The 26,875-nt window shown below is 39.7% G+C and overlaps 1 protein-coding gene across 2 annotated transcripts in view; it reads left to right on the top strand.

Moving 5' to 3' along the window:
* The first annotated feature begins 1,797 nt into the window (after window positions 1-1,797).
* Window positions 1,798-26,875, top strand: part of acss3 (acyl-CoA synthetase short chain family member 3) — a 49,723-nt gene continuing 24,645 nt past the window's right edge. The window contains exons 1-9 of one of the 2 annotated variants that reach the window (XM_005456639.4): window positions 1,798-3,448; window positions 6,069-6,213; window positions 6,776-6,964; window positions 7,886-8,020; window positions 9,671-9,811; window positions 10,497-10,577; window positions 10,857-10,952; window positions 12,547-12,698; window positions 22,496-22,599. In XM_005456639.4, coding sequence (XP_005456696.1) covers window positions 3,132-3,448; window positions 6,069-6,213; window positions 6,776-6,964; window positions 7,886-8,020; window positions 9,671-9,811; window positions 10,497-10,577; window positions 10,857-10,952; window positions 12,547-12,698; window positions 22,496-22,599 — 1,360 coding nt within the window. In that variant the 5' untranslated portion in view covers window positions 1,798-3,131. The remainder of the gene's footprint in view (window positions 3,449-6,068; window positions 6,214-6,775; window positions 6,965-7,885; window positions 8,021-9,670; window positions 9,812-10,496; window positions 10,578-10,856; window positions 10,953-12,546; window positions 12,699-22,495; window positions 22,600-26,875) is intronic. The other variant, XM_003452023.5, reaches the window with a different exon arrangement.

Here is a 26,875-nt window from a genome sequence, read left to right as displayed (position 1 = left end):
ATACCATGGAGAATTACGCCAGTTCTGAAGGCAAAAAGAATCCAGATACTCACGAAGTGTACCAATAAAGTGGCTGGTGAATGTAATTGGCCTTCTGAAGGCAGGCACGCCAGAGAACCCTACCTTCTTCAAATACTATATTCAACAAAGCCTGTCACACTGATTGTGACCCACTTCGGCATCACCACTATGGGATTTAAACCTCTAATTCAGAGTGTGAAACATATGGCGTGTCAGCTATAATCTGCACATTAAAAAGGCCATTGCAGTGGACAGCTCTGCAGAGACAGAAAGATGAAAACAGAAGAGAAAGAACGGACATTTCAGTTTAATTTGCACCAGTCAGCACTGTGCTGCGAGTTGTTTAGAATGGACAATGCAATCCGATTGGTTGTGCAAACTAACTCATTCGAGCCAGAAGTCTGAATGATCAGCAGTGTTAGTGTCTTCTTACTGGCAAAGACATTTGCCATGACCTGCTTTATCACACTGAAGTAAGGTGGTTAAGTCACAGAGCTGGAACTGTGCTGACACTGTTATTTGATTTATGACAGCAGCATTTCATTGTGCTGACAGCAGACTGAATGGATGCGGGAAAACTGAGATATATTTATTCTTAAGACATCTGAGGATGTTCAGGATGTTTTTCTGGACGGTTCATTTAATGATTTTTTTTTTTCCAGAATGCACATTTTTACATTAAAACTAAAGGGGAAAGAACTGTTTTCAGAATTGTTTTGTTTTTGTATTTTTTTTTGTCTCTTTTTTTTATTTTCAAAATAAAGTGCTCTGTGCACTTGAGAGTTCAAACTGAACTGTAGGTGGCCCATGGACAGAAACAAATTTGGCACCCATGCTCTAACAGACTACTGACGCCCCCTTCAGGGAAACAGCACCCATTTACTTTGTCAAGCAGGAATGGCTGATTGAGTGATGGCATCATAATTCCATCCTGATGCTTTCTGCAAACTGAAAACATGAATACATCCCAATGTATATTGAGCTTTGTCAAAGCCTTTAAATATACCTCAGTCCAACTTCATCTCATCTCCTCTTTTAACATTAATGCACTAAGAGCATAATTAACAAGGGGAAATGGCTTTCACCTTTATTTATTTCCTGTAATGATTGGGTGCCTCTAGTATTTTGTATATGAAGCAATCGCTGAAAGTAAATTCACTCAGCTCTAATAAACCGTTATGAAGTATCACTCACTTAAAACCATGAATGATATTGACTGAAATCATTCGTTAGTCTTTCTGACAACTGCATCTAAAACCCATTCAGAATGTAAAACAGCGATCATTATCTTCAAACAAATTTGATTTTCAAACTACATTAAGACACTGCGGGCTAGAGTGATGAATCATTTCTCCATCGGTTTCTGAAGGGCAGTCGGCTGATTTCTGCTTTGAAACATTCACACTCATCACATCAAATCAAGACGGAGGGCTTATAAAAAGCCATGAAAAGTTTAGGGTCTGATTAGCCGGTGAAAGCGGTTAATAGATAGCGGTCTATGCACGTAAGGTGCCAGAGAGAATGATACATATTCAGCCAACAGCATCTACTCTAATATATATTTATATATATATATGTATGGCAGTTCCTTGGGGGAACTGTGATTTAGTGAGACCTTTTGGCCAAACAAATTATAGCATGAGAGGAGAAAGCATGGTTGAAATATGATGAAATTTGAATCAATACTTAATTTAAAACTGAAAAAGAAAGAAAATTATAGTTCTGTTACGCTGAAATACCTGCAGGATAAGACGTGCGGGTGATGGGTGTAAGAAGGCATCAATCAGTTGCTGATTACTGATATCTTTTGTCAGCTGGGATAAAGATTTCACTTTTTATTCCCCCCACTTTTACTCAAATGGTAACAAGTGTCATAGAGGCAGCAGCTGCAATCCAACTCAAGTTGGCCATCTCTGCTGGAAACTAGTGCTGTGCCACAGTGCAAATTTTGGTATCCATCTGATACCATGGGTTTTTTTTTGAGATGTAAACAGCAATGTAAATGTTCCTGTCTCTAAAGGATCCCCCTGTGTTTAAATGTGCTGTAGGAGGCTATAAATAAAACAGAAGTCACAGTCAACACAAGAAGGTCCAGATATTTTTCATAGCGCACGTTTGAGGTATATTTTTTTCATTACCAAAAATAATCAATGTAAAACATCAGTGGACTACACACTAAACACATAGGATTTAAAGAAAGTATCGATCCTATAATGCTGATATCGTTCTGATACCAATATCAGCGCCGATATCGAAACTATCGTTGCAACACCTGTACTGGACAGCGCAAGCACTGCTCAGCACATATAAACATAAACAGGTGATCTGAAATATCAGATGGATGAGGTACTTAACGAGGGGCAAACTTCTTCAAGGGGTCAGCTGTATTATGGGTATTTACCAGTGATAGGGAAAGAAGTGCATGAGGCGGCACAATGTGAGAGGACAAAGAGCTGCTGCCGCTGCTCATGTGCTGTGATTGTATTGGAAAATCGGCTTAATTTAAGATGCAAATATTTTTAAGGTTTTTAAATGACCCTACACGAGTAATTATTCCCATAAATGCCCACAAGCAAACAAATGAATGCACGCCATGATCAGTTTTAGCAGATGTGGGGCTATTTGCATTTTTCCACTCAAGGAGGAGTATTGATATTACCTCGAGGACAATTAAAAATTTAATGATGCTGGAAGTAAACAAAAGTAAATAAATAAATAAGTAAATCTGGTGGACAGGAGTTACTATCAACAATGTTCCTCTCTTCTTTGCACTGCACGGCAGAATTATTGCTTAAAGTCAGAAAAATGTCTTGGGATTATTTTCCACCCAAAATAGTTGGTTTAAGAAAGCTGCGGTGGAGCTTATGTGTTGTGTAATCACGCTGACTGCGTTTCAAAACTCCTCCTGCAGCAACTACATCCAGTTCATAGTTCACAGCCTTCCCTGAGGCGATTGTTAAGAATTTCTGCAGAAGTCCTCTCTGCCTTTAAGTGGGCCCGCATGACGTCGCTCAGCGTTGAACTGTAGAAGCGGGCTCCAAAGCTGCACACAAAAACAAGAGGGACGCGGGAAAGCAGCGTGGAAGTTCAAAAAAACGCCCCCAGCAACAATGCTTCTCAGGCTAAAACACTCAGTCCAGCGCCTGAATAACGGCGCTCCTGTCCTGCGGGAGAAGACACTCGGGAGGTTTGCGTGGACTCTCTGTGCAGCAGCAAAGCGAAACGCAGGTGAAGCATCTGGGAGTTTTAAGTCGCACTTCCCCACGAAGTGCTGCAGAAAGTATGCGTCTGATGCTGCGTACGGCCGAGTCTTCGCGGCGGCCAGGGACAACCCCGAGAAGTTTTGGGCTGACGTGGGGCGCGACATAAACTGGTTTGAGCCGTGGAGTAAAACTCTACACGTTGAGGATCCGGTGTTCCCAAACTGGTAAGTTTCAGCGTGAACTACACGTGATCTGCACAACAGCTGGTGTTAAATGTTGTGTGGGCGAGTTGGAATGAAACGTGGTGAACAACCTGTGCGTGACCGCCACCTGTCTCATGAGTGAAATCAACGTGTTCTCTCATGTATGATAATATCCCATAGAGTGGATACACGCCCTCAATAATCTCATTACCATGAAGTTTTTATTTGCTTAGTAATGAATAACTTTTGGACAACTCACACAGAAACCACGATATTGTGGTTTATTTTCTCTGCGTCCAGCCCACATAGCTTCGTCATTTTACTTTTTTTATGTGCGTGACTGTCCGATTACTGTAATTTAATACTGTCCGATTACTGTAACTTATCACTGTATTTGGGGGGGGGATTAACAACTGGATGACCTGGAGGGTTATCCTGTTGTGACTGGTTGGTTTGGGAAGGGGAAACGTCAGCTCTGTTATGATTGGTTATTAAGTTGTTAGCGATCCCTGGAGGAACGCCTATTTCTTCTGTGATTGGTAGTTTTGCTGAGACGGGTGACGGACTTCAAACGGCCCTGCTGTTGATGGAAAGTCTATGGAATCGCGTTGACCCCAGAAAAAGAACCACATTTTTGGTTATTGCATCATCCTGGGTGCTGTTAGCAGACAGCTGCAACATTCACTACCCAGGAGATTATTCGAATCAGGTATTTAGAGCAGGGAAGTTCCCAGGAGAACCCCTATATGGTAACACTTTGAAAGCATTAATTGGTGGGATGTATATCTATCTGGCATTAAATTATCACCACCTGCCTCCTTTTTGTATGGAGCCCCCTTTCGAAACAGAAATGTGGAGGCATGGACTCTCAGTAGGCTTGCATTCTTTTCATAGTGCATTCTGCTGCCAGGTGTTCACCAGGTAAACAATGCACACGCACCCAACCATCCATATGATGTAAAAGAAATTCTGTCCAGTCCAGTTCTGATGCTCATGTCCTCCTTCTTCTTGATTTCGGCAGTGGTTGGGGGCTAGCATGGGGACACTGACTGGTTTTATGTAGCCATATATCCCAAAAAACGGCAATCCACTGTGTATTCTGATACTTTTCTATGGTGACAGAATACAACATAGAAGGGAACCAGCATTACATTTTTTTGGCAATTTGATAGTACAGCATTCTTCTCCCATGTGCATCATTGAGCCTTGGCCACTCATGACGCTGTCAGTGGGTCACCATTGTTCCTTCCTTGGACCATTTTTGAGTTACTGAAATGCAATTTTTTCCTTTTTACAGAGGGAAAGAATATGATTGAACATTTAAGGCAGTTCCCTGTGAGAGTGAGAACAGTTAACTTAATGAGCATGTCAGTGAGGAAGAATGGGCCCCAGAATGAGGCTTGAGGAATAATTAGGAAATCAGGGGTCAGTCAAGAGTCAGATGTGTGATATATGTTTGGGTAAACAATACTGTGTGTATGTAGGTGATGATGATGAGTGTATATGCGCGTGTGTTGGGGGCATGGAGAGGACATTGTAATGGAGTACCAGGTTGCACTAGTACTCCAAAAGTTGAGTACTATCCTCCCCCCTAAGCTCCAAAAAGTAGGATAAATATATTTTTTATCAAAGAAATAAAACACAAGTGGTTTCATCAGGCTGCTGCCACCTTAAAGTGTTAGTAAGTAAAAATTAAAAAAATGTCTCAGAGCTTGAAACAGCTCTAGTTTTGGCCAAGCAGCCAACTAGCAACAATTAGATCTGACAAAGTATCAAATTCCCAGATTTTAAAAGCAATATTTTTTTCTGTTACATATTTAAAAGAAATATTTTCAGAACAGATGTTATGGTTTGGCCTGACATGTTCAGGGCACTTATTAAAAAACCAAAAAATTGGAAACCATTAAAACTATCAAAGATGTGAGTTGTTTAATGTGGTTAGAATTTGCTACAATGTGCAAAAGATAAATAAATAAATAAAATAAAAAAGGGTAATTATACCTGCATCCACAGTTAAAGATGTGCATATAAATTATAGGATGCTTACAGGACAAATAAAAAAAAAAAAAAATTTAGCTGTAAAACATAACAGCATGTGGCACAGCAGCCTACATACACCCTCACAGCCGCCTGCACTGAGAATAGTATAAACTGAAATTCCTTTCTTCTTTTTTTCTTTCTTTCTTTCTTTTTCCTTTTGTTTTGTGGGTGGAGTTGTCAGCTATATCATGTATCCTAGGAAAAGAGAGCTGTCTGAATGTGCTGCAGTGAAAATGAAGGACACGGCCACCATGTCTGTATGTCTATGTGGCTTCCAAAACAGCAGATCCCAGACACCATCTGCTCAACCTGCCTGCTGCTCTTTATCCATATGCGCAGTGCCAGAATGAGCTCAAACGATTGCTTTATCAAGAACATTGGTTCACTGTGTGCAACTGTCAAAAGCAGCTGCATATGTTTGGCTCAGGCTGGTTTTTATTTTTTAAAAATGAGCTCTAAACCAGGCAAAAACCCACATTATATGCTGGTAGAGATGCTGGCACACGACTGGTCACCTGAAATATGTTTGGTAACTATAGTATCGACGTGTCTCTGTTCATGTGTCCGTTACTTGTTGTTTGAAGGTGTATGTCTCCGTCAGGTTTGTCGGCGGAAAGCTAAACATGTGCTACAATGCCGTGGATCGACACGTGGAAAGCGGCCGTGGAGAGCAGCCTGCGATCATATATGACAGCCCGGTGACCGGAACTAAACAGATCATCACTTTCAGGGAACTTCAGGACCAGGTAAATAGTTTTAATAAAAACCGAGCTCTCTGGACATTAAATATCAAAGAGTTGGCCAAGAGTTTTGGAGCATGACGGCTGGTTTGACCCATAATTAGCATATAGATTAGCAAACAAAAGAGAAGAAAGAAGGGAAAATGACTGACTCGATTGACATTTGGACCAATGATTCAGTTAAAACAACTCACTCTTCTTTTTTTTTCTTTTTTTTTTAATGAAAAAAACTATTGTCGCAGCTTTTTGGGGGTCTTTTTGGCCCAAGGGCTTAATGACATTTAATTAAATTTAAGAGATACTGATTTTCTTTCTAGATTGTTTCCAACTGAAGCTAATTAGTAATTGGACCATGGATAAATTAAGCATTTCTTTCTACATTAATTATCCAAACAACATATGCAGCATGCATAAAACTATTCCACCCTTGTTATCAGCTCTGCTTTGTGCTAGCATATTGGTTACGGTTGTTGTGAGCAGACATTTAAAAATAATTCATGCAGGAATTTAAAAAAAAGAAAGAAAAAAAGTATTGGAAACTTTGCCTCCCTGTGTCTCTGCAATCCAGGTGTCCAGGTTAGCAGGAGTCTTGGTGAAGCATGGGGTACAGAAAGGAGACCTTGTTGTCATCTACATGCCCATGGTGCCACAGGCCATGTTCACCATGTTGGCCTGTGCACGGATCGGTGCCCCACACAGCCTCATTTTTGGCGGCTTCGCCTCTAAAGAGCTGTCTGTCCGCATCAATCACGCTAAGGTTAGGTGCTGCTCTTTTTCACCTTGTGCTTGAAATGGATCTTTTTTCTGAGCCTCAGCAACAGGGCTGCATGAACTGTATTATATATGTACTCATTAAAAACCAGGGACGGGCTGAAGTTATGCTAGGTCCTTGTTCATTTTCATTTTCTATTTACATGAAGTAAGCAGATGCAAGCAGATGCAGATCACTGCAAATACCAGTAATTGGACAATTCTGACTTTCATGTGCCATTAGCTAAAATACTTAAATACATCTTAAATACTAGAGCCAGAAGTACATTAGGTGTCTTTTTTCATTTACAGTGCAAAGATCTCGCCTTTCCTTTCAGAACCACTCGTAATGATTTCCCTGGTGTCTCCAGTGAGATTTTATAATAATAATAATATGAGAATAGAGAAATTAATGGGGAAGTGACGTCTTTATACTACAAATGTGAAAGAACTGCAGTGAGCATTGGTTTCTTTCTTTGCTTTCTTTCTTAGGGGACAATTAAGAGTAAACTAAGACATTTTAACACAGAAGTAAATGCTTATGCAGTTTAGCATAAAGCATGTATCCTGTTGCTTTGCAAGATAAATTTGTTGTGAAATGTTAATTTTGCATAACCAACCGAAACTAAACATAGAGAAGCTTTCAAGAGAATATAACCAATACTGGAACCAAAATGTGTTTGCCAGTTAGGAGATGTGTCCTTTACAGTTTTGGTCTATGTAGATTCCAAATCCAAGAATTTGTTGGAACACCTGAGATCTCCTGCAGAACCCTGAGTTTGTGAACTGCATTTGACAGGACACCACAGCAGACTTAAACCTGTAATGCCTCGTTTGTTAGAAAGGCAGAAAAATGACTGATTCATACCTGAGTGAGCTATAAGCTTGTTACACTTGAACCCAAATTCCCAAATCATCTGTTTTTCAGCCCAAGCTTTTGGTTACAGCCTCATTTGGCATCGAGCCAGGCAGAAGAGTGGAGTACATCCCTCTGGTGAAGAAGGCCCTGGAGATGAGCTCTCACAGGCCCACGAAGGTCCTCATCTACAACAGGCCGAACATGGTAAAAAGCATAGCAATTTTTTTTTTGTCCTTTTCCACAGTAAGCAGCAGCACACTTAATGACTCATTGAAATCATTTTTGACGGTGTCAGTTGGAGGCAGGGATTTTTGTGGAGCCTGCACTTCTCGGCTGTTGCCAGGTTCGAACTTAAAGGTATTTCTGTGCTGGCTTCAGCCTCGAGCCATTTTCAGCTGCTGCTCGGCGACAGCAAGCAGATGTTTGGTTCTGCTTCACTTTTATACAGACGTAAATTAAACACTGCCGAATTTTATGTTCGGTGAACGTAACATCTCCTCTAACGGAGATTGCGGGGTATTGTCGTTTCTTTACTCGAACTGGATTCCTACCATCCGTGCCTCTGTTTGAGCTACTGCTCTCTAGCCCTGTGGTGAAATAAAATGAACATTGCACAATTTATTTTATCTTGTTGTGCCTGTCTGGTCTTATCTCTCAGGAAAGGATCCGGTGAATTAAGAGCGCTGTTTGGATTTTTGGGAGATTATATACACGTCGGACACAGGGAATTATGTGTATACAAGAAATTCACTGGCAGCTCAGCGCCATAAAAATGTGTGAACCACCACTTTAGATAGTTGCAGCTGCTTTGCAAGTTATTGCATTCGGTAAGCTGGAGGTAGCTGTTCGGTAGGCGTTGTTAAATCAGCCAAGATGGTGCTCTGTCTGTGCTTTCAGTGAAGTGAGTAAAAAGTAATGCGCTTAGGAGAGCTAAAATGTCTGTGGGAGATGTGCCTTTGCCTCAACAGCCTGAGTGATATTGATGATGTCTTCATCTTGACACTCTTTTATGGAAGCCAAGGGAGGGGAGGAAAAAAAAAAAAAGATTTGAGGATTTCTTTATCCTTCAAAAAGTGATTAAATGTTAATGGTGGTATCAAAGAGACGTCTGTGTTTGAAATGAGAAGAAATGTCAGCGGCAGCAGATGTAAGGGGCAATAATCTCTGACCTGAAATGATTGCCGCTTGCCAGATTGCGATGACAGATGGGAGTTGGAACATAATATAAATAAAGGAATATATATTTACTCAGACTGAGTCACTTCATAGGCAAGCAAGTAAAGCAAGATGATCAAAACCACAGCTCTAACCATCAGTTGCATTGATCCGTATAGTTCACACTCCGAGAGCTCATCTATGTGACACTTTGTGACAAATAAATAACTGGGAGATATGATCGGCTGCTTCGCGAGTGACCGTCTCATCCTGCGGTGATCGTAAAACGAGTCATTAGCAGCGGCTGAACTTCCACAGTGAGCAGGAGGAGGCCGTCGACGAGCAAATGAATCGCATTATCTTCGCAGATGTAAAAGAATCAAAATAAATGGCAAAATATGTTTGGCTGCATGCAGCGTACAGTTAGATCCATAAATACTTGGATGACGGCACAGTTTTTGTGTTTTCGCCTCTTTAGAGCGCTAAGTCAAACAGTCGTGACATGATTTGAAGTGCAGTTAATCAGCTTGAATTCAAGCGTTGGATTAAACGTTGAGGGATTACAGCCATTTTTAAACACTGTTCCCCTTTTTCAGAGTGCATTCAGATCCATACGTGTTTGACTGATTATACCTGGGTGTGCTGCCAGGTACATCTGGTAAAGACTGTATATCGTCTCTATTTTTCTTTCTATTTCAGGAAAGGGTGTCGATGAGTCGTGAGTTGAGCCTGGACTGGGATGAAGAGATGGCCACTGCTAGGCCACACGACTGTGCCTCTTTGCCCTCCAACCATCCGTTGTATGTACTCTATACATCTGGGACCACTGGGACGCCAAAGGTACCGGCAGCTATAACCATACATTCACATGCAGATGAGTTACAGGGTTTACTTTTAGCTGTGTTTGACTAGACGCTGCTAATTCTGTATGCAACAGCTGTGTGACTCATCTGATCTTTGAGCCTGCAAAACAGTCCAGGCACAATCTAAACACCCCCAACATGACATAAATAAGACAGAACTTTTCCAGAGCGTGAGCTGAACCTCCTGCAGAAGGAATTACCTGCAGGCAATTTCAAATGGAGGGGGAAAAAAAAAGCCCTGGCTCTTTTCAAATAGCATCATTTTGTCTTTGACCAACAGATGATATAAAATATCCTCCTGCTGGCTAGTTCCTGGGCTTAATAGTGCGGTTATTGCCAGTTTTTTTTTTTTTCTTTTTTTCTGTGCGATTTCCCATGAATTTCTCAGTTATTGCTGTAGGGAGACCATAACTTTGAGAAGGCAGACTCAATAGCTGAGGATGTTAGGACACACTATTTTGCTCAGGAATGTTTAGACAGCGCTATTAACTAATAAAAGGTGGGTGCCGGTTTGAGACGCAGTCATCTGGAAACAAGATGCCATCCCCTTTGGAATGGCAGCGCTGAGTGGCTGGTTTAAAATTGATATTAAACCCGTGCTTCTTTGCTTAGTGCAGTACCTGCCACCGGTCTTAATGTTTTTCTTATCTCCCCCCTCCCAGGGTGTTGTGCGAGACACTGCAGGCTATGCTGTGATGCTGAAATGGACCATGTCAAATATTTATGGACTCAGTCCCGGAGAAGTAAGACAATAAAGCATCCGCTTCTGAGGTGGTGCCATGCTTAAGAACAAAGAGCATACAGAGACAGACTGCTCTCTGCTTGAAAGGACCTCTGACTACCATTTAAACATACAATACACAATAACCCTACACTCAACTTGCGGTATTTCATTTCCACTTACATTTATACAGCAGGCTGTTCTGTTTACATTTATTATGCCTTTAAGTAAAACGAGTTTTTACTTAATTTTTCATGCATTTTTGTCGTGACGACTCGGTACATTGATTCCTTTTTTGCAGGTTTGGTGGGCAGCTTCAGACCTAGGCTGGGTGGTTGGCCATTCTTATATCTGCTATGCTCCTTTGCTACACGGTAACGGCACTGTTCTCTATGAGGTACGTACCTCCGAGTTTAATATCTCAAACTAACTACTGCGGTATTAGATTACAACAGGAAGTGCCAGAATATGTGCAGTAAAACCTGAAATGAACAATGTTCAGAGCTGAATAAGTTGCAACTTTGTTTGCTCAACAAACTGAAGCCAGCCACACTTGGCTAAAGACTCCAGTTTATATGGAGTGAAACTGAAGAAGTTCAAGATGTGGTGAACTGTGTGAACCCGTGTCCATATTTGACTCTAGCTGCTGCAGAGAAGCTGCAGCTCTAACTGTGCCGGACTTTTGCTCCTTTTATTGTTTCGTTCTCGGTTTCAGTGGGTTGAATACCAGCACATAGTCTACACCTTCAACCCGGGTATTAAAGAGTTTTTAGTTTGCAGGATGCATTTGTTGGACTTGAGTCTTTAAATTTCCTGTGTTGAAGTCAGTCTTCTGAAGTTGTGGGAGAGCAGTTTGTCACTGCTCGTGTTTATGCCATCAGTAATTGAAGCAGCCAATGAAAGGGCTGGGCAAGTTAGCACATCTTAGAATTTTGGCTTCTGGCATTTATAGAAAACAAGATATTAGGGATAAATAATAATTGTGTTGGCTTTATCATCAGTGTAATATCACATGATCACATGATCTGTGCATTTCTTTTTATCATATGTCATATGTTTTTGCTTAGCTCCTAAAACAGAGGATCTGTTGTATCAGTGCTTCATTATGGGCTTCTTTAAATAGTTCCAGATGCATATAGACTCCATGCATGCATCATGTGAATGTCACAAGCAAGCCTCACATGGAGTTCTGTTTACATAGGCCGCATTGATGACTGCGCTCTTTTCCAGGCCCAGATTGTCCCTAAAATCAATTCCTGAGATTCTGCACTTTTCTTTGGCTTGAAATCTGAAGTCGTTTCTTTTTATACTTCACGAAAAGATCAAGAAGGATGTGCATCTTTCAGTGTAGTTCTTATGTATAGGGCCACCAATTACATTTGCACTCTGATATTCCCTCACCAGTTTGAGGCAGCAGCGCTATTGGACGATGAATTAATTGGCCTTTCCTTAAATCAGTGTTTGACTTCGGTCACGGTGGTTGCTCCACATGGTTCTTGTTTCTAGCAGCCCATCTATCTTCAAACCCTTTATTTGGAGTGAAAATGACAGCCAGGACTCACTGCTCCTTTTATCCATTCTTATTCTTCCGCAGTTGTCTTCTCACTGTTGAGATCGCTTAGTTGAATACCAGGGAGGAAAAAAAAAAGAGTGGAAATTGCTGCTGGAGACCTTTGCCTGCAGGCTTCTTGCGTCTTTATCTTTTATTCTAGACAGACAGTACTTCTGTAGTGCAACTGTGTTTTCATGCACATGTGCCTGGATAGTCAATCTTCCTGTGTGTCTTTTTATTTTAAACAGCTGTTGTATAAATATTCATGGTTTGCAGTTTATAGTCTTAAGATTGCACAAATATTCCTGGAATGGTTTTAGGCAATAACAATAATCTCTGTAATCTCTGGTGTTTACTTTTCATTATTCAAATTCCGATGATACACATGCCTTAATTAAGCTGTGAAGTAACAAGTTGGTGGTGCACTGTGTGATTACAGGGAAAACCTGTAGGGACTCCAGACTCCGGGGCCTTCTTCCGTGTCTTGTCTGAACATGGAGTCTCTTCAATGTTCACAGCGCCCACTGCTATCCGTGCTATCCGCCAGCAGGACCCCCAAGCTACATGTGGAAAAAAATATCCACTGACCAGGTACAGAGCAACAAAATAAATGCTTTTGAATCAGTGGGGATTAGTGCTAAAACAACAAATGGATGAATATGGAATTGAGATAAAATTCCTTTCTTCCTTTATATGTGAGAATTTATTGTGTTTCTCATGTGTATTTGCAAAACAAAGCAAAGCAGCGTAGCGATGTTACTGTGTGACTGCAGTTATTTCTGACATGTTATACACCGTCTGATACAAAAGACTGTATGCAGAAGGTGGTAGTAGGTTTGTATGGACTCATTTTGAAAATTTAAAGTTTTTTGGTTTTTGTTTGTTTGTTTTTGAGTCATAGTGATGATATCCAGATGAGTACCCTGTGTTCTCGCTGTGCTTGTGTGGGTTCTGTCCAGGTACTCTGGCACAATCGAAAGACAAGGTTAGGTTGACTAGCAGGACTAAATTGGGGAGAGGTGAGAATGTGAGAGGGAAAGACTGTCAGTACATATCGAGTCCTGCAACAGACTGGCGACCTGTCCGAGGTGTACTTACCTTTTGTCCCATGACCTATAATAGCTCTTTGAGGATCTGCAGTTTGCAACATTTCTCAGTTGGTATAATTTCACAGGATGTATTTTATTTATCCAAAATGCTGAGAAATTACCATGTTACAGCAGGCAAATGAGAAAAACCTAATTTAGTGCAATGAATGTAATTTGACAAAACAAAATGGCCTAAAAAGGTTAAAATATGCACTAAAGGAAGAGCTAAGTTGAATGTGAAGAGCTCAATAATTTTTCAGCCTTGGAGGTTTCAACTTGATTGTCATTGTAGTTATTTTTATTTTCAACCCTAATGGTGATCCAAAATTTTAAGCCTAAGAACCCCATGCAAAAGTTTTTGGGGATTCTTTCTTTTAGCGTAGCCTCAGCCTGTAAGACTCTGATCTTTGCCCTTATTATGATGGCTACATGGTCTGAAACTGAGAGATAATTGCATATTATCTTGGGACTCTGACGAACCTGCTGTGTGAGAGAAGAGCAGCTATATCCATCAGCTGTCAGTGGCAGAGGACTTTGAAACACCAGGAGTGACTTGTTAAAGCATCTCATGGCTGATGGTTGTCCGCCCAGCCTCTCGTTAGTCTCTGGCCATCTGCTGATGCACAGCCCTCTCCCACCTCTGTTGCTCACAGTCTGTACCCTCAACTCGACCCGCTCGAGTGTTAATCACGATAGATAACAAGCAACAGCAACTCACTCACTGCAGCCCACCTGTGTTAAATCACTCTGCGTGATCAGGTGAAGGTCGTCTGTAGCTCCGAGTTTAAAAACAAACATTTTTCATGGTATTAGTTTAACTCGGATTAAATACTTCATGAGATTTTGTTAATTCTTTGGCACGGAGCGTAAAAACGTACGAGGGTTTTGTGTCAGTCACTACTTTGACTCTGTTCCGCAGTCTGAAAACGCCTCTTAGCACACAATCATAAAGCAATTCTAAGTGGGAATGACCTATGGCCCTAGTGAATCATTCAGTAACTCTGGCATTGTGTGCTGAATCGACCATCTCCTGTTGTTCCCTGTGCTGAATGTATAGCACCTTTTTAAAAGCTCTTTCTGCAGTCAGAGATGATTTTTCTGCTGCATTTTTTTTTTTTTGTTGTTGCTTCACATATTGTTGAAATCTCTCCTCTCAGCTGTGACCCTGCCACAATCAGTCATTTAGGCAACTGTTCCTGTGTACACTTTCTTGTTCTTAATGCATTTTTTCCCCTTGGCAGACGCACGTTTGTAAAAGATTGCTGCAATTCCCGTTGGTTTTGAGCAAAACAATTTGCCATCATACACATGCTGCATTATAAAAGCAGCATAAAACAGGGTTTCTTTGTGGTGCTGTCATTGTTCCAAAAAAAAGAGCTTTTATTCCAATCAAATCTGGCTTTTCGATGCTACTAAAGTGAATTCAAAATGCTTTAATTTAAGTGTAGAAGGCTGTTAATCACAGTTTACATGTCAGTTCAAATCTGTCTTGAGTGCTTAATTTGCTACACAAAAAGAAGGAAAGCTATTTTTTCACTTACTGTCTTGTATTTGACAGTCATTATAAACACAGTCCTGCATATAAACAGTCAGAATTTGTAGGGAAGATTTTTGATACCAAGATGATCTTTTGTAATCTGAGAAATGATCACAAAACATTTGAGGAAATCACAGCCTCTTGAAATTTGTCAGCAGTTGTAAACAGTGCGCAGGCAGTCTTTAATCAGCTATCTGCTATTCATTATCTGGTTGTCTTGGCTCTACTAGAAGCCCTGAAATATTGGCTGCTGTCTCTGAAATCATTCAACTATAATCCATGAGTTCCCAGATTGATTTTTCTAGGCTTACATGCATATCATAATAGTGTGTGTATGTTGTCCCATCAAAATGCCTGTCTCAATGCCTGGGACGGGCATTGTGATGTATTTTTTGAGCTGCGTTGTTGTGGTTGAAATCTAGTCATTTATTTCGGTTAGCTTATTATTTATATTTGGCTTCATGTAGCTTGTTTTTTTTATTATTATTTATTTATTTATTTTTGTTCTTTTGCATTCCTCATGTCCTTTCGTATTATGTTGCAGTCTGTTCTTTGAATTTTTTATTCAAGTGTATTTTGAATGTTAGGTTGTGCTTTTATTCTGGTTTATTTCCTTTCATCATTGCTTCCAGCATGAGGTCATGTTTTTGGTAGCAATTGTGTGCGTGCATGTCATCACTGTGTCAGTAAACAAGATATTTTTTTTTTTGAATGAATTCTCATTAAACTTTCCAGGGGTGTAGAGTGAGGTCATGTTAACAATCTGTTAAAATTTTGCTTGCATCGACCAAAGTGTTCGAGGTCAACTTAATGATTTATTTGTTAAAATGGACAAAAAGCCATATAACTTGGAAACTAGGATTCTTGTCTTGTCTTTATTCTAGTAACTGCTTATTATGTTTTTATTTTAAATTTGCAGCAAACTATTTTGGGGTTTCTGCTCAACTTTTCAGTTCTTATATTTGGATTTCTGTTATTATCTTCTTGTTATTCTCTTGTGACCTGGTTTCTGTTTAGTTTGTCTTTTTAGGGATTAGTGCAGTTCTTTGTGTTTAGGGTTAGGATTAGTCTCCTTTCTTTATTTCCAGTTTTACTTTGTTACATTTTAGTTTTACTTTGTGTCTTTCAGTGATTTTTCTTGATTGTGTTCACCTGCTGTTCGTTGTGTTGGATTTAACCTCCTCATGTGTTCAAATCTGTGTCGGTGTGTGTATAAACAGTCCTGTCATTACTTTCTTCAGTTATGTTGTACTTGTATGCTGTATATCCCTGGTCCAACAGTCCTCATGTTTCTGTTTTATAGTACTTTTTGAATGTTTGGATTGCCTGCTACATTATTGTTGATTCAAAGATTTTGGACTGCGTGTCTTTTGGGCTATCAGCAATAATTGTTGATTTTATGTTTGTGCTTTTGCCTCCTACATCGTGAACTCGGGTCCTTAAAAAACAAACAATAATCATCATAGCAGATGATGAAAGCCCCATCCTGTGAAAAACTGTTTAGGTTTTAATTAAAAGTTTTTTTAATGGAAGGAATAAAACCTTTCAGAAAACTCATGTAACTTTGTTACAAATGCATAGCTTCATGCCAGAGAAACTTCAAATACCCCTCGTATATCTGTGGATAATTGACTCTGAGATGCACAAGCACACCTCATCGATGCGCTTGAGAAATATCGCTTGTTACCATAGACGTGAAAAATGCATTGAAAATCTGTCTACAAGGGTGTCTGAAGCTGTAATGGCAGCAGCGCTCTCTATAAATGTAGTATGAAAAAAGGAGCTGCCTCTCTGTCCGCAGTAGCGTAACAGGAGAAAATTAAGTCATTGCTGAGAGCCTCACTGTCCAAAAGTGACAAAGTGACTCCACTGGATAGTGCTTTTTAGTACATGGTAAAATCTGGTGTTTTTTAAAGGTGGTAGTGTTTACAGTGTGTTTGCCTTTTATTAAAAGGAACCCATTCAAACAGATCAGCGGTTCCTAACGTTTTTTTATCTAATGCTTTTTTTAAAACTTCATGTCTAAATGTGTTAATTTCACCCAATTTTAAATTTGATGTTGACTATTTTTCCTTTTAGGAATAATTTTAATTAACTATTTAATTCAGCTAATAGTTTAATTTGTTTACCTACTCTTTTGGCCAAAAATGTTACATAAAAAATACACCTGCTAACTGTGCTTTTAGCTGCTAATTAGCTTTTTTATATACAGAACTTTAACTAGACATTTCAGGTGTTCGTTCAGTATATTTCTAACAATTTAATTTGTTAATTTACATTGTTACCTAACAGTAACAGCTGCTAATCAGAGCTAAAGCTAATTATTTGGTTTTTGGTTTATTGGTTTTAACTATTATGTATTAAATTTAGCTAACATTTTCTTTTGTTTATCTGTTATTTAGACCAACTCTTAACTGCTAGCCATACTTTTTTTTTAGTTTTCAGATAGTTATTTCAGCTCTATCCCGAGGTGGTTAATTTAATTTGTTCATCCAATAGGCAGTATAGAATGATGAGACCAGAATGAGAGGCCAAACTCACTGCATAGAAAATCGACAAACGCTGCAAAAGCATAGAAAATATGAGGGGAAAGGGTTAAATAAAACACAAGTGAAGTAGAAAAAACGACTTCAGAGGGTTTAGAGTCTTGCCCGAGGATAATTCGACATACACAGGGATCGAACCAACCTTTTGATTGGCTGACAACCCACTTTACCTCCTGAGTCACCTGTTACCTATTTATTTATTTTTAAAGATTTCTTGGATTTCTTATGACTGTCTATTAAACTTACCTGTGCTTGTCCATTAATATCATCTAACTTTTAACTTTTAAACCTCCTCATGTCCATTTGCTTCTACAATTAAATTTCAGCTTTCATTATTTTAGATTGATACTTAAGCAGTACCATCATAGGGCAGTTCAAATTTATTTATATAACACCGAATCAGAACTACAGTCACGTAGTGTAATAGCTCAGGGTCACCTGCCTCAATGCTCAGCTTTCAGTTTACTTATAACATGATACAGATACACTGCCGCATTGTTCAGTTGCAGCTCTGCATGTTAACATGTTCACAAAACAGAACACACTTCAGCTGTATTTTCTATTTTTATAACTTGGAGCATATTTGCGCTTTGTAAACTAAAACTCAACCTTGACAACAAAGAATGTTTCCTACTCTGTCTGCTTCAGGGTCAAACTGTATTGTAGCCTTATCTTTACAAAATAGCCAAGATAAATAGTTGTTGATGCCCTTAAGAGAGTCAACTTACCACTTAGAGCATACATTCACTGGCTACTTCATTAGGTACAACTGCTTGGCTGCAAAAAAAACACAACTAAATGGTAAGTTTTAACACTTCAATAAATTATTCAAGCTAACAGGCAACATAATATTGTGTCATTATAAAACAAATCAATTCAGAAGCCTGCTTCAGTTTGGATTGACAAATTAGAGCACTTTTAATCCTGAATCTATGAGGCAGTTTTCTAAAACTAAAGATGGTAGCTTTCCCACCCCTACCACTGAAGAGCCAATCGCTATCCTAACATAGAAACACACATAGATTGGATATTTCAGTAGGTACACCTATTAAATGGTCATTCATGCAAATAACTAATTAGCCATTAACATGGCAGCAACTCATTGGGTTTAGGAATGTATGCATGATCAAGGCGACCTGCTGAAGATCAAACCAGACGTCAAAATAGGAAACAAAGGCGATATAAGTGACTTTGAATATGTCTTGGAGCGAATAAGTACCTTAGAAACTGTTGACCTGCTCGGATTTCCCCTCACGACTATGTCTAGGGTTTACTGAGACTGGTCTGGAAAAGAGAAAATATCCAGTGAGCAAGAGTACTCTGGGTGAAAACGCCTTTTTCATTCAAGAGGTCAGAGGAGGAGGGCCAGGCTTCTTTGAAGTGTTAGGAAGTCAACAGAAAACGAAGAACCTACTCGACACAGCTAAGGTATGGAGAAGATAAACCTTAAAGCAAATGGGCTTCAGAAGTGGAAGAGCACACCAGGGACACAGTTGCCGAGGCTCACCAACAGAAGACTGGAAAAACATTGCCTGGTTTGATGAGTCACAATTGAATTTTGGCATCATGAATGCATGGATCCGTCCGTCCGACCGACCGACCGACCGTTCAGGTGGGATATATTCTTGGCACTCTGAGCCCTTAGTACCCATTAAGCATAGTTTAAACACCACAACCATGGTGACTATGTCTACCCCTTTATGATCAAATGACCTCCGCAGTGACTGTATCTCAGTCCAATAGAGCACCTTTGGGATGTGGCGAAACAGCAGATTTGGATCATGGATATACAGAAATCTGCAGCAACTGAGTGATGCTGTCATGTCAAGATTTTTTATTTGTAATCGCTCAGTGGGAGGGGAAATGATAGTAGCAAAATGCAGAAATACAAAAATAAAATGGAAATATGTTTTTTCAGTGTTGTTTTGAACACCAGTGGTAGTCCAGAATTTCACAGCTGGTACAGTTTTACTGAAAAGATAACACAGATGGTTACATTAACTCGAACTGAGGTCTAAAACTGTTTCTTTGCTGCTTTGGCAACAGCTAAATCATCACCCTCCCACCACAGTTTCCGAGGTCACATTGTCTGCCTTAATCTGTTAACTGCTCAAAGAAAACTTGAATACCACATTTGAATTGTCTTTGAATAGCGGGAAATGTGGTGGTGGGAATAGACTTGCTTTCAGCTAGAACATAAGGCCCCTACAGGGACAGTCTAATTATTCACTTATTCCATGTAATTCAGCTTAAGTCTGACAGCTGAAGGATGGTTTGATGATTGTAAAGTCCCGTGGCTTGATCCTTGATATATTTGATATTTTCTATTTATCCTCAGCATGATATTATGACTCAATGAACCTTAAATCTGCATTTTTGATCATTATTATTATTATTATTTTTTTACTGCTGCATCGGTAGCAGCATTCTTATTCTTGTGTTACGGAGCAACATTATCATTCATTTGAAGTGTTTCTGGCCACCTGGCAAACCTGTCTCCATTGACTCCACTAACTCCTGAGGGAAATCTCTGGCTCTTTAGCTGCTAAATGCTTCAACTAGGTTCGCCAGCTTGCTGCTAACTCTATCTGTATGCTGCATTGTGCTGGGAAAGCGACTGCCTGGTTGGTAAAAAGCAGCTTCCTGTTGTAGCTGCAAATGCTACTTTAAGAGAAATGAAATTGAGGAAAACTGTAAGGGTCCATAGCTGGTAATTCTTTCAAGGTTAATCACATCATAGAACCCTTTCGTATCGCCCTAATGTTTTCAGACTTACAGTTATAGCTGCTTTAAAGTGCTCTTTTGGCACACACATAAGCAGTCAAAGTTAGTGTAATGCTCCTGACAACATGATCTGATTTCATACATATCAGTGTAAAAGTGCACATCAATGCCAGAGTTCAGTTCAGCTTTATTTATGCAGCTCCAAATCAAAACAACATTAACAAACTTTATATTGTAAGTTAAAGACCGCACAATAATACAGAGAAAAGAAGTGTTAATCAAAAAGATGCTCTATTACAGGTGGTAATAAATACAAAAAGTCAGCAGTCATTGAAGAGGTAGTGTAGTCATCACTACACTACCTCTTCAATGACTGCTGTGCCTAAGCATCTGTGCCTAAAATGTAGCCTAGGGTTGGTGGGTTGTCTCCAAAAGCTTCTAGCGACCAGGTAGCAACGCTTTGAAGATAAATATGAGGAGCCATCAGAAGGAGTGGATAACAGGAGAGAAATAAGAGAGACTGAAGATAGAAACTGTAGTGTTTCGGTTCACTAGCAGGGCATGAACTCGGGGAGTATCAGTTATCCAAAAAAAGGAGCAGAATTCTGAAGATGAACAAGAAGGGACTAAGGGCAGGTTGGATTTGACAGATTCAGAGGCACTTGAAGGAGTTTGTTGGGTTTTTTTTTTTTTTAGGTACTTCATGATTAAGGGGCTCATCGCTGCTGTCTGTAAGGTCATATTGAGGGCATGTGGTTTGGTGGGGAAAAGGGAAACTCAGAAAGATTGTAGGTAGGCTTGAGAGTTTCAGGGGAAGGAAAAAGTGGAATTCACTGTTGACGGCCTTGACATTTAAAGCATGAGGCTAATAACTTTGGGATTTGAGAAGATGCTCAAGATAAACAAGCTTTCACCTCCTCTGTCCTGTAAAGAAGGGAAACTGTTGAAAAAGAATATGTAGATGGTTTAGTCAGCAAAGGGGCAAGAACTATTCGCTTAAACGAGACCAATTAAGCTTGCCCTGATTTTCTGTTTTACAATTAGGTAAATATGTTTTTGGGATTGGGGCACTTTTTGGGGGGTAATTTTGCCTCTGGATACCCTCCCATTACATTTTAAATCAAATGAGGTATGATTGAAATTTAGAGTTACAGCTTTTATTCAGGGAGTTTAACAAAAGCATTGTGTTAACTGTTACAAGAGGACATTAGCTATAATGTCTTTCAGATACAGGAGGACACCTCCACCAATCCCCAGTGTAAATGCTGTATTTTGAACAAATAATTTTGGATATCTACTCTAGGAGTTAGGGTTGGTGTTTGCCATTTATACTTTGTCATTTGGTCTTCGCTTGAAGACCAAACTGCTGTGGATCAAAAGCCTCGTACTTAATTTAAAGCTGCTCTAAAAGGCAAAAAACCCCAAAAAATGAACATACCTTGAAAGTGGTAAGCCCTCTTTCTGCAGCTTTTCCTCTCCTTTCTCGTTTTTGTCACCAGATGAGGACTTGTCATTTTAATTTTCTAAAAGCCAGTCATTTCTGACTTTTGACTTTTTGTGCCAGTCAAACCACTTCAGAGAACCTTTGCTTAATCCATTGTTTGTGTTTACCTCCTTCACACTCTATCCTTACATACAGCTCATCGAATCTAGTCTGAAAAGATGTGTGATTTGCCAAAGAGCTTGACTGTGCTGAAGCCTGTAAAACTGCTTCAGATGAGGTGCAAGAGTCTCTCTCAGAACCTTCGATTTACACTAGGCTGAAAGTTTATAATGGATTTTTTTTTGCCCACTCATTCCAAAAGCATGTTGCCCATCTTGCTTTTAAGAAAAGTGCAGTCAAAGTCAAATTCTGGAGTACCGAGAGACATAGTCAGTCATAGTTTATAATTTGGGTTCTCACGGTTGATTTAACCCGGTGTTTTGCCTTTGCAGTACCGTTGGCAATAAAGGAGTAAATTACATACTAGCGGGCGACTTTTTAATTTTAATAACACATTGAAATGCACATAAATGACCAAATCAGTGAAGCGTACTCCATAACTGGGAGCTAGAATTTGTGTGTAGGCTGGAAAAGAGAAACCAGTAGTCAGTCATGATCACTAATGAGAAATTAATAGGCCTTGGCTTTGTCAAGTTAGGACTTGTGGGTATTAGAAAAACTCCAAAATGAATTCAAACTTTTGCAAACAATTCTTTTTTTTTTTTTTAAATTAAAGATATTTGCTGTACAATTATTCCACCATGGAAAAAGAACACTGAAGAAATCATTAAAAGCCCCAAATTACTATAGTATTCAGGCCCATAATGAGTCTGTAAATGTCTAACACACTCACCACTGCTGTACATGTAGTAGTCCAACTTTAAAGTCTTGAGACATCTATGGTTTGGGCATTGAACATCGATTTTGATTTATTCTGACTGTTCCTCTGAGGGAGTGAATGTGCCTTGCTTCCTTAAGGTGATTGACAGATGTGTTCTGTGTCCCCGCAGGTTGAGGTCATTATTCGTGGCAGGAGAGCGATGTGATGTGGAGACCCTGCAATGGGCAAAAGGGAACTTTGGAGTTCCTGTTCTGGATCACTGGTGGCAAACTGGTAGGAAGAATTTTACTTTCTAAAGACGGAAGCAAAAGAAAGCAAGAGATTTGAATTGGGGAAGGATATTTTTATCTTCATGATAGACTGGTTACAAACTGAACTGGGGAAGCTTCTTGCTAAATAATCTTGTTCCATGCATTCCTTTTAGGGTCAAGGTTTCATGTTGAACAGAAACTGGAAAACTCAAATAGCCGTCTCATTCTTAAACATCACTGAGCTGTGCAGCAACCCTTTTATTTCTTGGTCCTGTATCATCTCAGGACGGCCAGGCTGGCATCCAAAAGTAAACTTCATAGACTTAATGCCACTGTTTGTTTTTTTTCCAGCTTTTTGTGGTTAAAGTCAAAATTGTTAAAACATTTATCTTTTACCATATGCTCTGAGTGAACTGCAGTTTTAATTATGCCATTATATGAAGCTAAGAAGCACTTTTTTCTTAAAATTTAGGGATAAAGTCCTTTCGATATGGAAAGGATTTCAAAGGCTTGAAGTTCTTTATTAGCATGAACTCCATGAGATGGTGTAATTTAATTTGATCTTTAAGAATCAGCCATTCTTTAACCTTATCTGCTTGAGATGACTATAAATGTGAGTTTTCCTATATTTTATTAGCGCCTTGACATTAACTTGACCTTGAGCGAAGGGATACTCCAGAAAATCACTATTCCCCAAAATGCCTGCTGACATAATTTAGCACATTTTTATCACACTTTCCTCTGTGATTAATCCTTTGTACGGTTAGTATCACAGTTTGGGGGATTAGACCCTCTCTGATGGGGGAACTGTAGCACTTTAAGCTTGAAATTCAAGCTTTTCTGGGAACCCATCATCACTCTAGTGATATGGCATCATATATAGCAAAGGGATTTATAGACATGATAGTCAGATAAATGGCTTGGAGGGTTAAGAGAGCAGTCAAAAAATGTCATTGTTGCATTTATTAGTGTATTTTTAACATATTCAAAGTGAATCAGATAACATATGACAGTTGTGGCCATTTTATCATATGTATTTACCAAGGCTGAGTTCATTACTTGCTATAATAGTTGTCATTCTGATGGGACTATAAGATTTTCTTTTCTCAAGTGGTCAAATTCCCAAGCAGCACTGACACAAGAAGCTTGGCTGGTGTGTCCTTATAACTTATTTTACTTTGCACTGATATGTAGGGTGCCCAGATATCCCTCTTTAAATGAGACTGCACAGCAGTCCCCACATCTTAAGACAATGTTCCACATTTTGAGTGGCCCTGGAGGGCGTGCACTTTTCCTAAAGTCTGGTCTTTACCATTGCATTTGAAGGGAAGTCTATTTATTCTAGTCAAACAGTGGTAAGTCTGTTCAGTGCTATGCCCAGTGAAAGCCACAAGTTGACAAAAAGTCGCAAGTTAAAGTTACAGATTTTGTTGAATATGATTGGTTATTCACGCATGAGAAAATGTTGTGTGAAGTGACACAGTATATGCATGTCAAACTTGGCTAAAAATTGTTCAAATAGGCTTACTTTTCTGAGCTACTGAAACTGTTACACTGTTACCAGGCAGAACAGCAGCTGAAATAACAGTGAAATATCAGAGAAAACGGGACAATAAGAACAAATGCCAGCTTCCTTTTATTAAATGTTTTACTTACTGAGAGAGAAAGTTAGAAAAGCTAAACTCAAATATAATATATTTGACTACCTCCCAGCGTTGTAATACATCCTACTTTGTTCTACAAATACTGTTTGTCTCACATTTAACTTGTTGGGATGCGTTGTGGTCACCATACCCATCTGGGATCCTGAGATGTGAGGACTGATCTGGGTGTTTAATGAAGAGATAAAGAGGAAGGAAAACAATCAGGGGGATGTTGTCCATCTGTTCAGGGGTGTAAATTCAAATTGCTTTTTAGCTGAAGCATGCTTTGAGTTAGACAGCTTAATGCTGAGTCTTTCTGTTTGTTGGTGCACACTTTATAATAATACATATACATAAAACAAGACTTAACTGATCATATTGATTTTTCATTTAAACATGAATGTAGGAATTTGTGGTTAGTCAGCCCTGGTGCAAAGGGCCTTTCACCTGGGTCTGTCTGTGGAGTTTGTGGTTTTTGAAAGAGAGCACAGGCTTCCTTTCTTCATCTTCCAGTTAACCTGTGGCACACCATGACTGTTGTTATTCAGGGGAGTAAGATATGTAATTGCAGTCTTGGGTTCTAGCTCTCACTGCACTGTTTCTTTTGTATTGATTCTTGAATGAGAAAGACCTTATTAGCTTTTTGAGTGGGAGGCTTGAATCCACGCAGCATGCTAATGTCATGTCCTCCATCACACCCATCGTTTCATTGCTTTAGTTCTCTTGAACTAATGAACTATGATAAATATCGTCAGCCACAGTGACAGAACACAATTATTATTATGCCGCTTTGTTTTTTAATATCCTGTCAGCGCGGATGGGGGATCGATGTTGGAGAAGATGACATCCCTGTGTTAAATATGGAATCAATACTGTGGCTGAACCGTTGGGAAAACCATTGACCTTCAGTGTTGGTACATGCAGGGCACTCCAATCTAAGTACAGATTAGCCCGCTTGGTTGATTGTGTTGTCCAGCCTGAATTGAAATTTGAAGAGCTTTACATTTTGTGTTATAGAAATGTGAGCTATTAAACTGAGGTCATGGGAGTTTCTCCAACTACTCAGCATGTTTTTGGGACTTGGAAAAGGCACATTAGTTCTTGGGGTTTCCTAATGGGGGGCACATTAAAAGTTTAAGATATCAGGGCTTTTGCTGTTGTTTTTGTTTCCATAATTACAGTGATATGGATTTAGTAGTGGTCTATTATGATGAAGAGAGAGCTGAGCCTAAAGGCAGAACTCTGGTCTGTGTAGATTTGGGTAGTGACCAAAAAATCATAAGGGTTCATGGGCTAACCCATAGTGATGGAATGAGAGGTGCAGTTAGTCACATTGATTCATGATGTGGGCACCTGTATATGATGCTTCCTAAGTGAGGTGTTTCAGCCATGTCCAACCAGGAGGAGCCGCAGAATGTCTCCTGGCTGGTTGGAGCCAGTGTCTTTTGACTGGGAGGTCTGTGCACGTCTGCTTAAACTACTGCCACTGTGCCCAAGATCTCAATAGATTCCACAAATGGTAGATTGAGTCCATATTGTTGAATTTTTTTATGCCCACATTTTAAAACTTTTTGAACACCCCCAGAGTAGCTGTTCCTTTCCAAAAACCAGTCGTGTCTTGCCAGAAGTATTTTGAGACTTTACACACCTCTCCTCACAACAAACTTTCCAGGTAATTCAGCCTGTGCTGGCTATGGGTAACTGGTGAATAAAGAGTAGAACAACATCTTGCCTAAAGGCAAAAACAACTTTAGGATTTAAGTAATGAAAGCCTTGGCTGGGAATCCACAGTATGTGTGTTTAATAATTTAGAACTATTGTGAAGCTGTGTGCATTACATAAAGATATATTTACATTATTAAAAACATTATATATACAAACAGTGCATTGCTTGCCAGTATTCAAACCTCACCCTGTAAATTTTGCTTACCACCGTGATTGACCACTTTGTCTGCAATTTAAGATAACCTTTAGGGGCACCTTTGCTTTTGTTAGGCAGAGGAGCATTCAAATATGCCTGTATTTTTTGTCTCAGTACAGAGAGCGTGCTTGATTTGGGGAGGCAGCCTGCATTCAGTCTGGACTGGGTTTAATGATGGGTACTCTCTTGGGTGGTGACCTTCCGATCCCAGAACTGGGCAACAGTTTCATATATTGTTGGTTATTGATTAGCACAAGGGCTGTGTCGGCACTGGATTCCTTCTCTGTGGTATTTCTGTTCTTAGTTTAAACACTCATAGACTCACATTTTTGTTGCGTAAGGCTTTGCACGAGCATTTATTGTTCATATCGCCAGTGTGGGAGTTGAAGGGTAAAGAAGAAGTAGCAGTAATCTACTGCCAAACACAAGTATGATGCTCACGAGCATTCTGCTGTCATCTTATGTAGCTGCTTTCCCTTTTATTTGTATATTAAAACCTATTGCTCTCCACCTGTAGGTCCATCTCTGACTGGCAGTGCAGAGTGTTGAACCAAAACAAACACTCGCCATCAAATATGTGTTGTGCAGAGCTGTTGATTTCCATCTTCCTCTCTGTAGCCTTAGTGCTTGAGAGGCAGCATTGCATTCCACTTGAACATAAGGGTGTTTGTATCAGTCAAGTTTAAATCCCACTTCCTTTTCTCTCCCTCACACACACATGCACGCACCAAAAC

This window comes from Oreochromis niloticus, linkage group LG17 (genome assembly GCF_001858045.2).
Source record: "Oreochromis niloticus isolate F11D_XX linkage group LG17, O_niloticus_UMD_NMBU, whole genome shotgun sequence".
Taxonomy (NCBI): Eukaryota; Metazoa; Chordata; class Actinopteri; order Cichliformes; family Cichlidae; genus Oreochromis; species Oreochromis niloticus.
The sequence above is the reverse complement of the archived record's forward strand: the minus strand, read 5'-3'. Positions and strand labels throughout refer to the sequence as shown.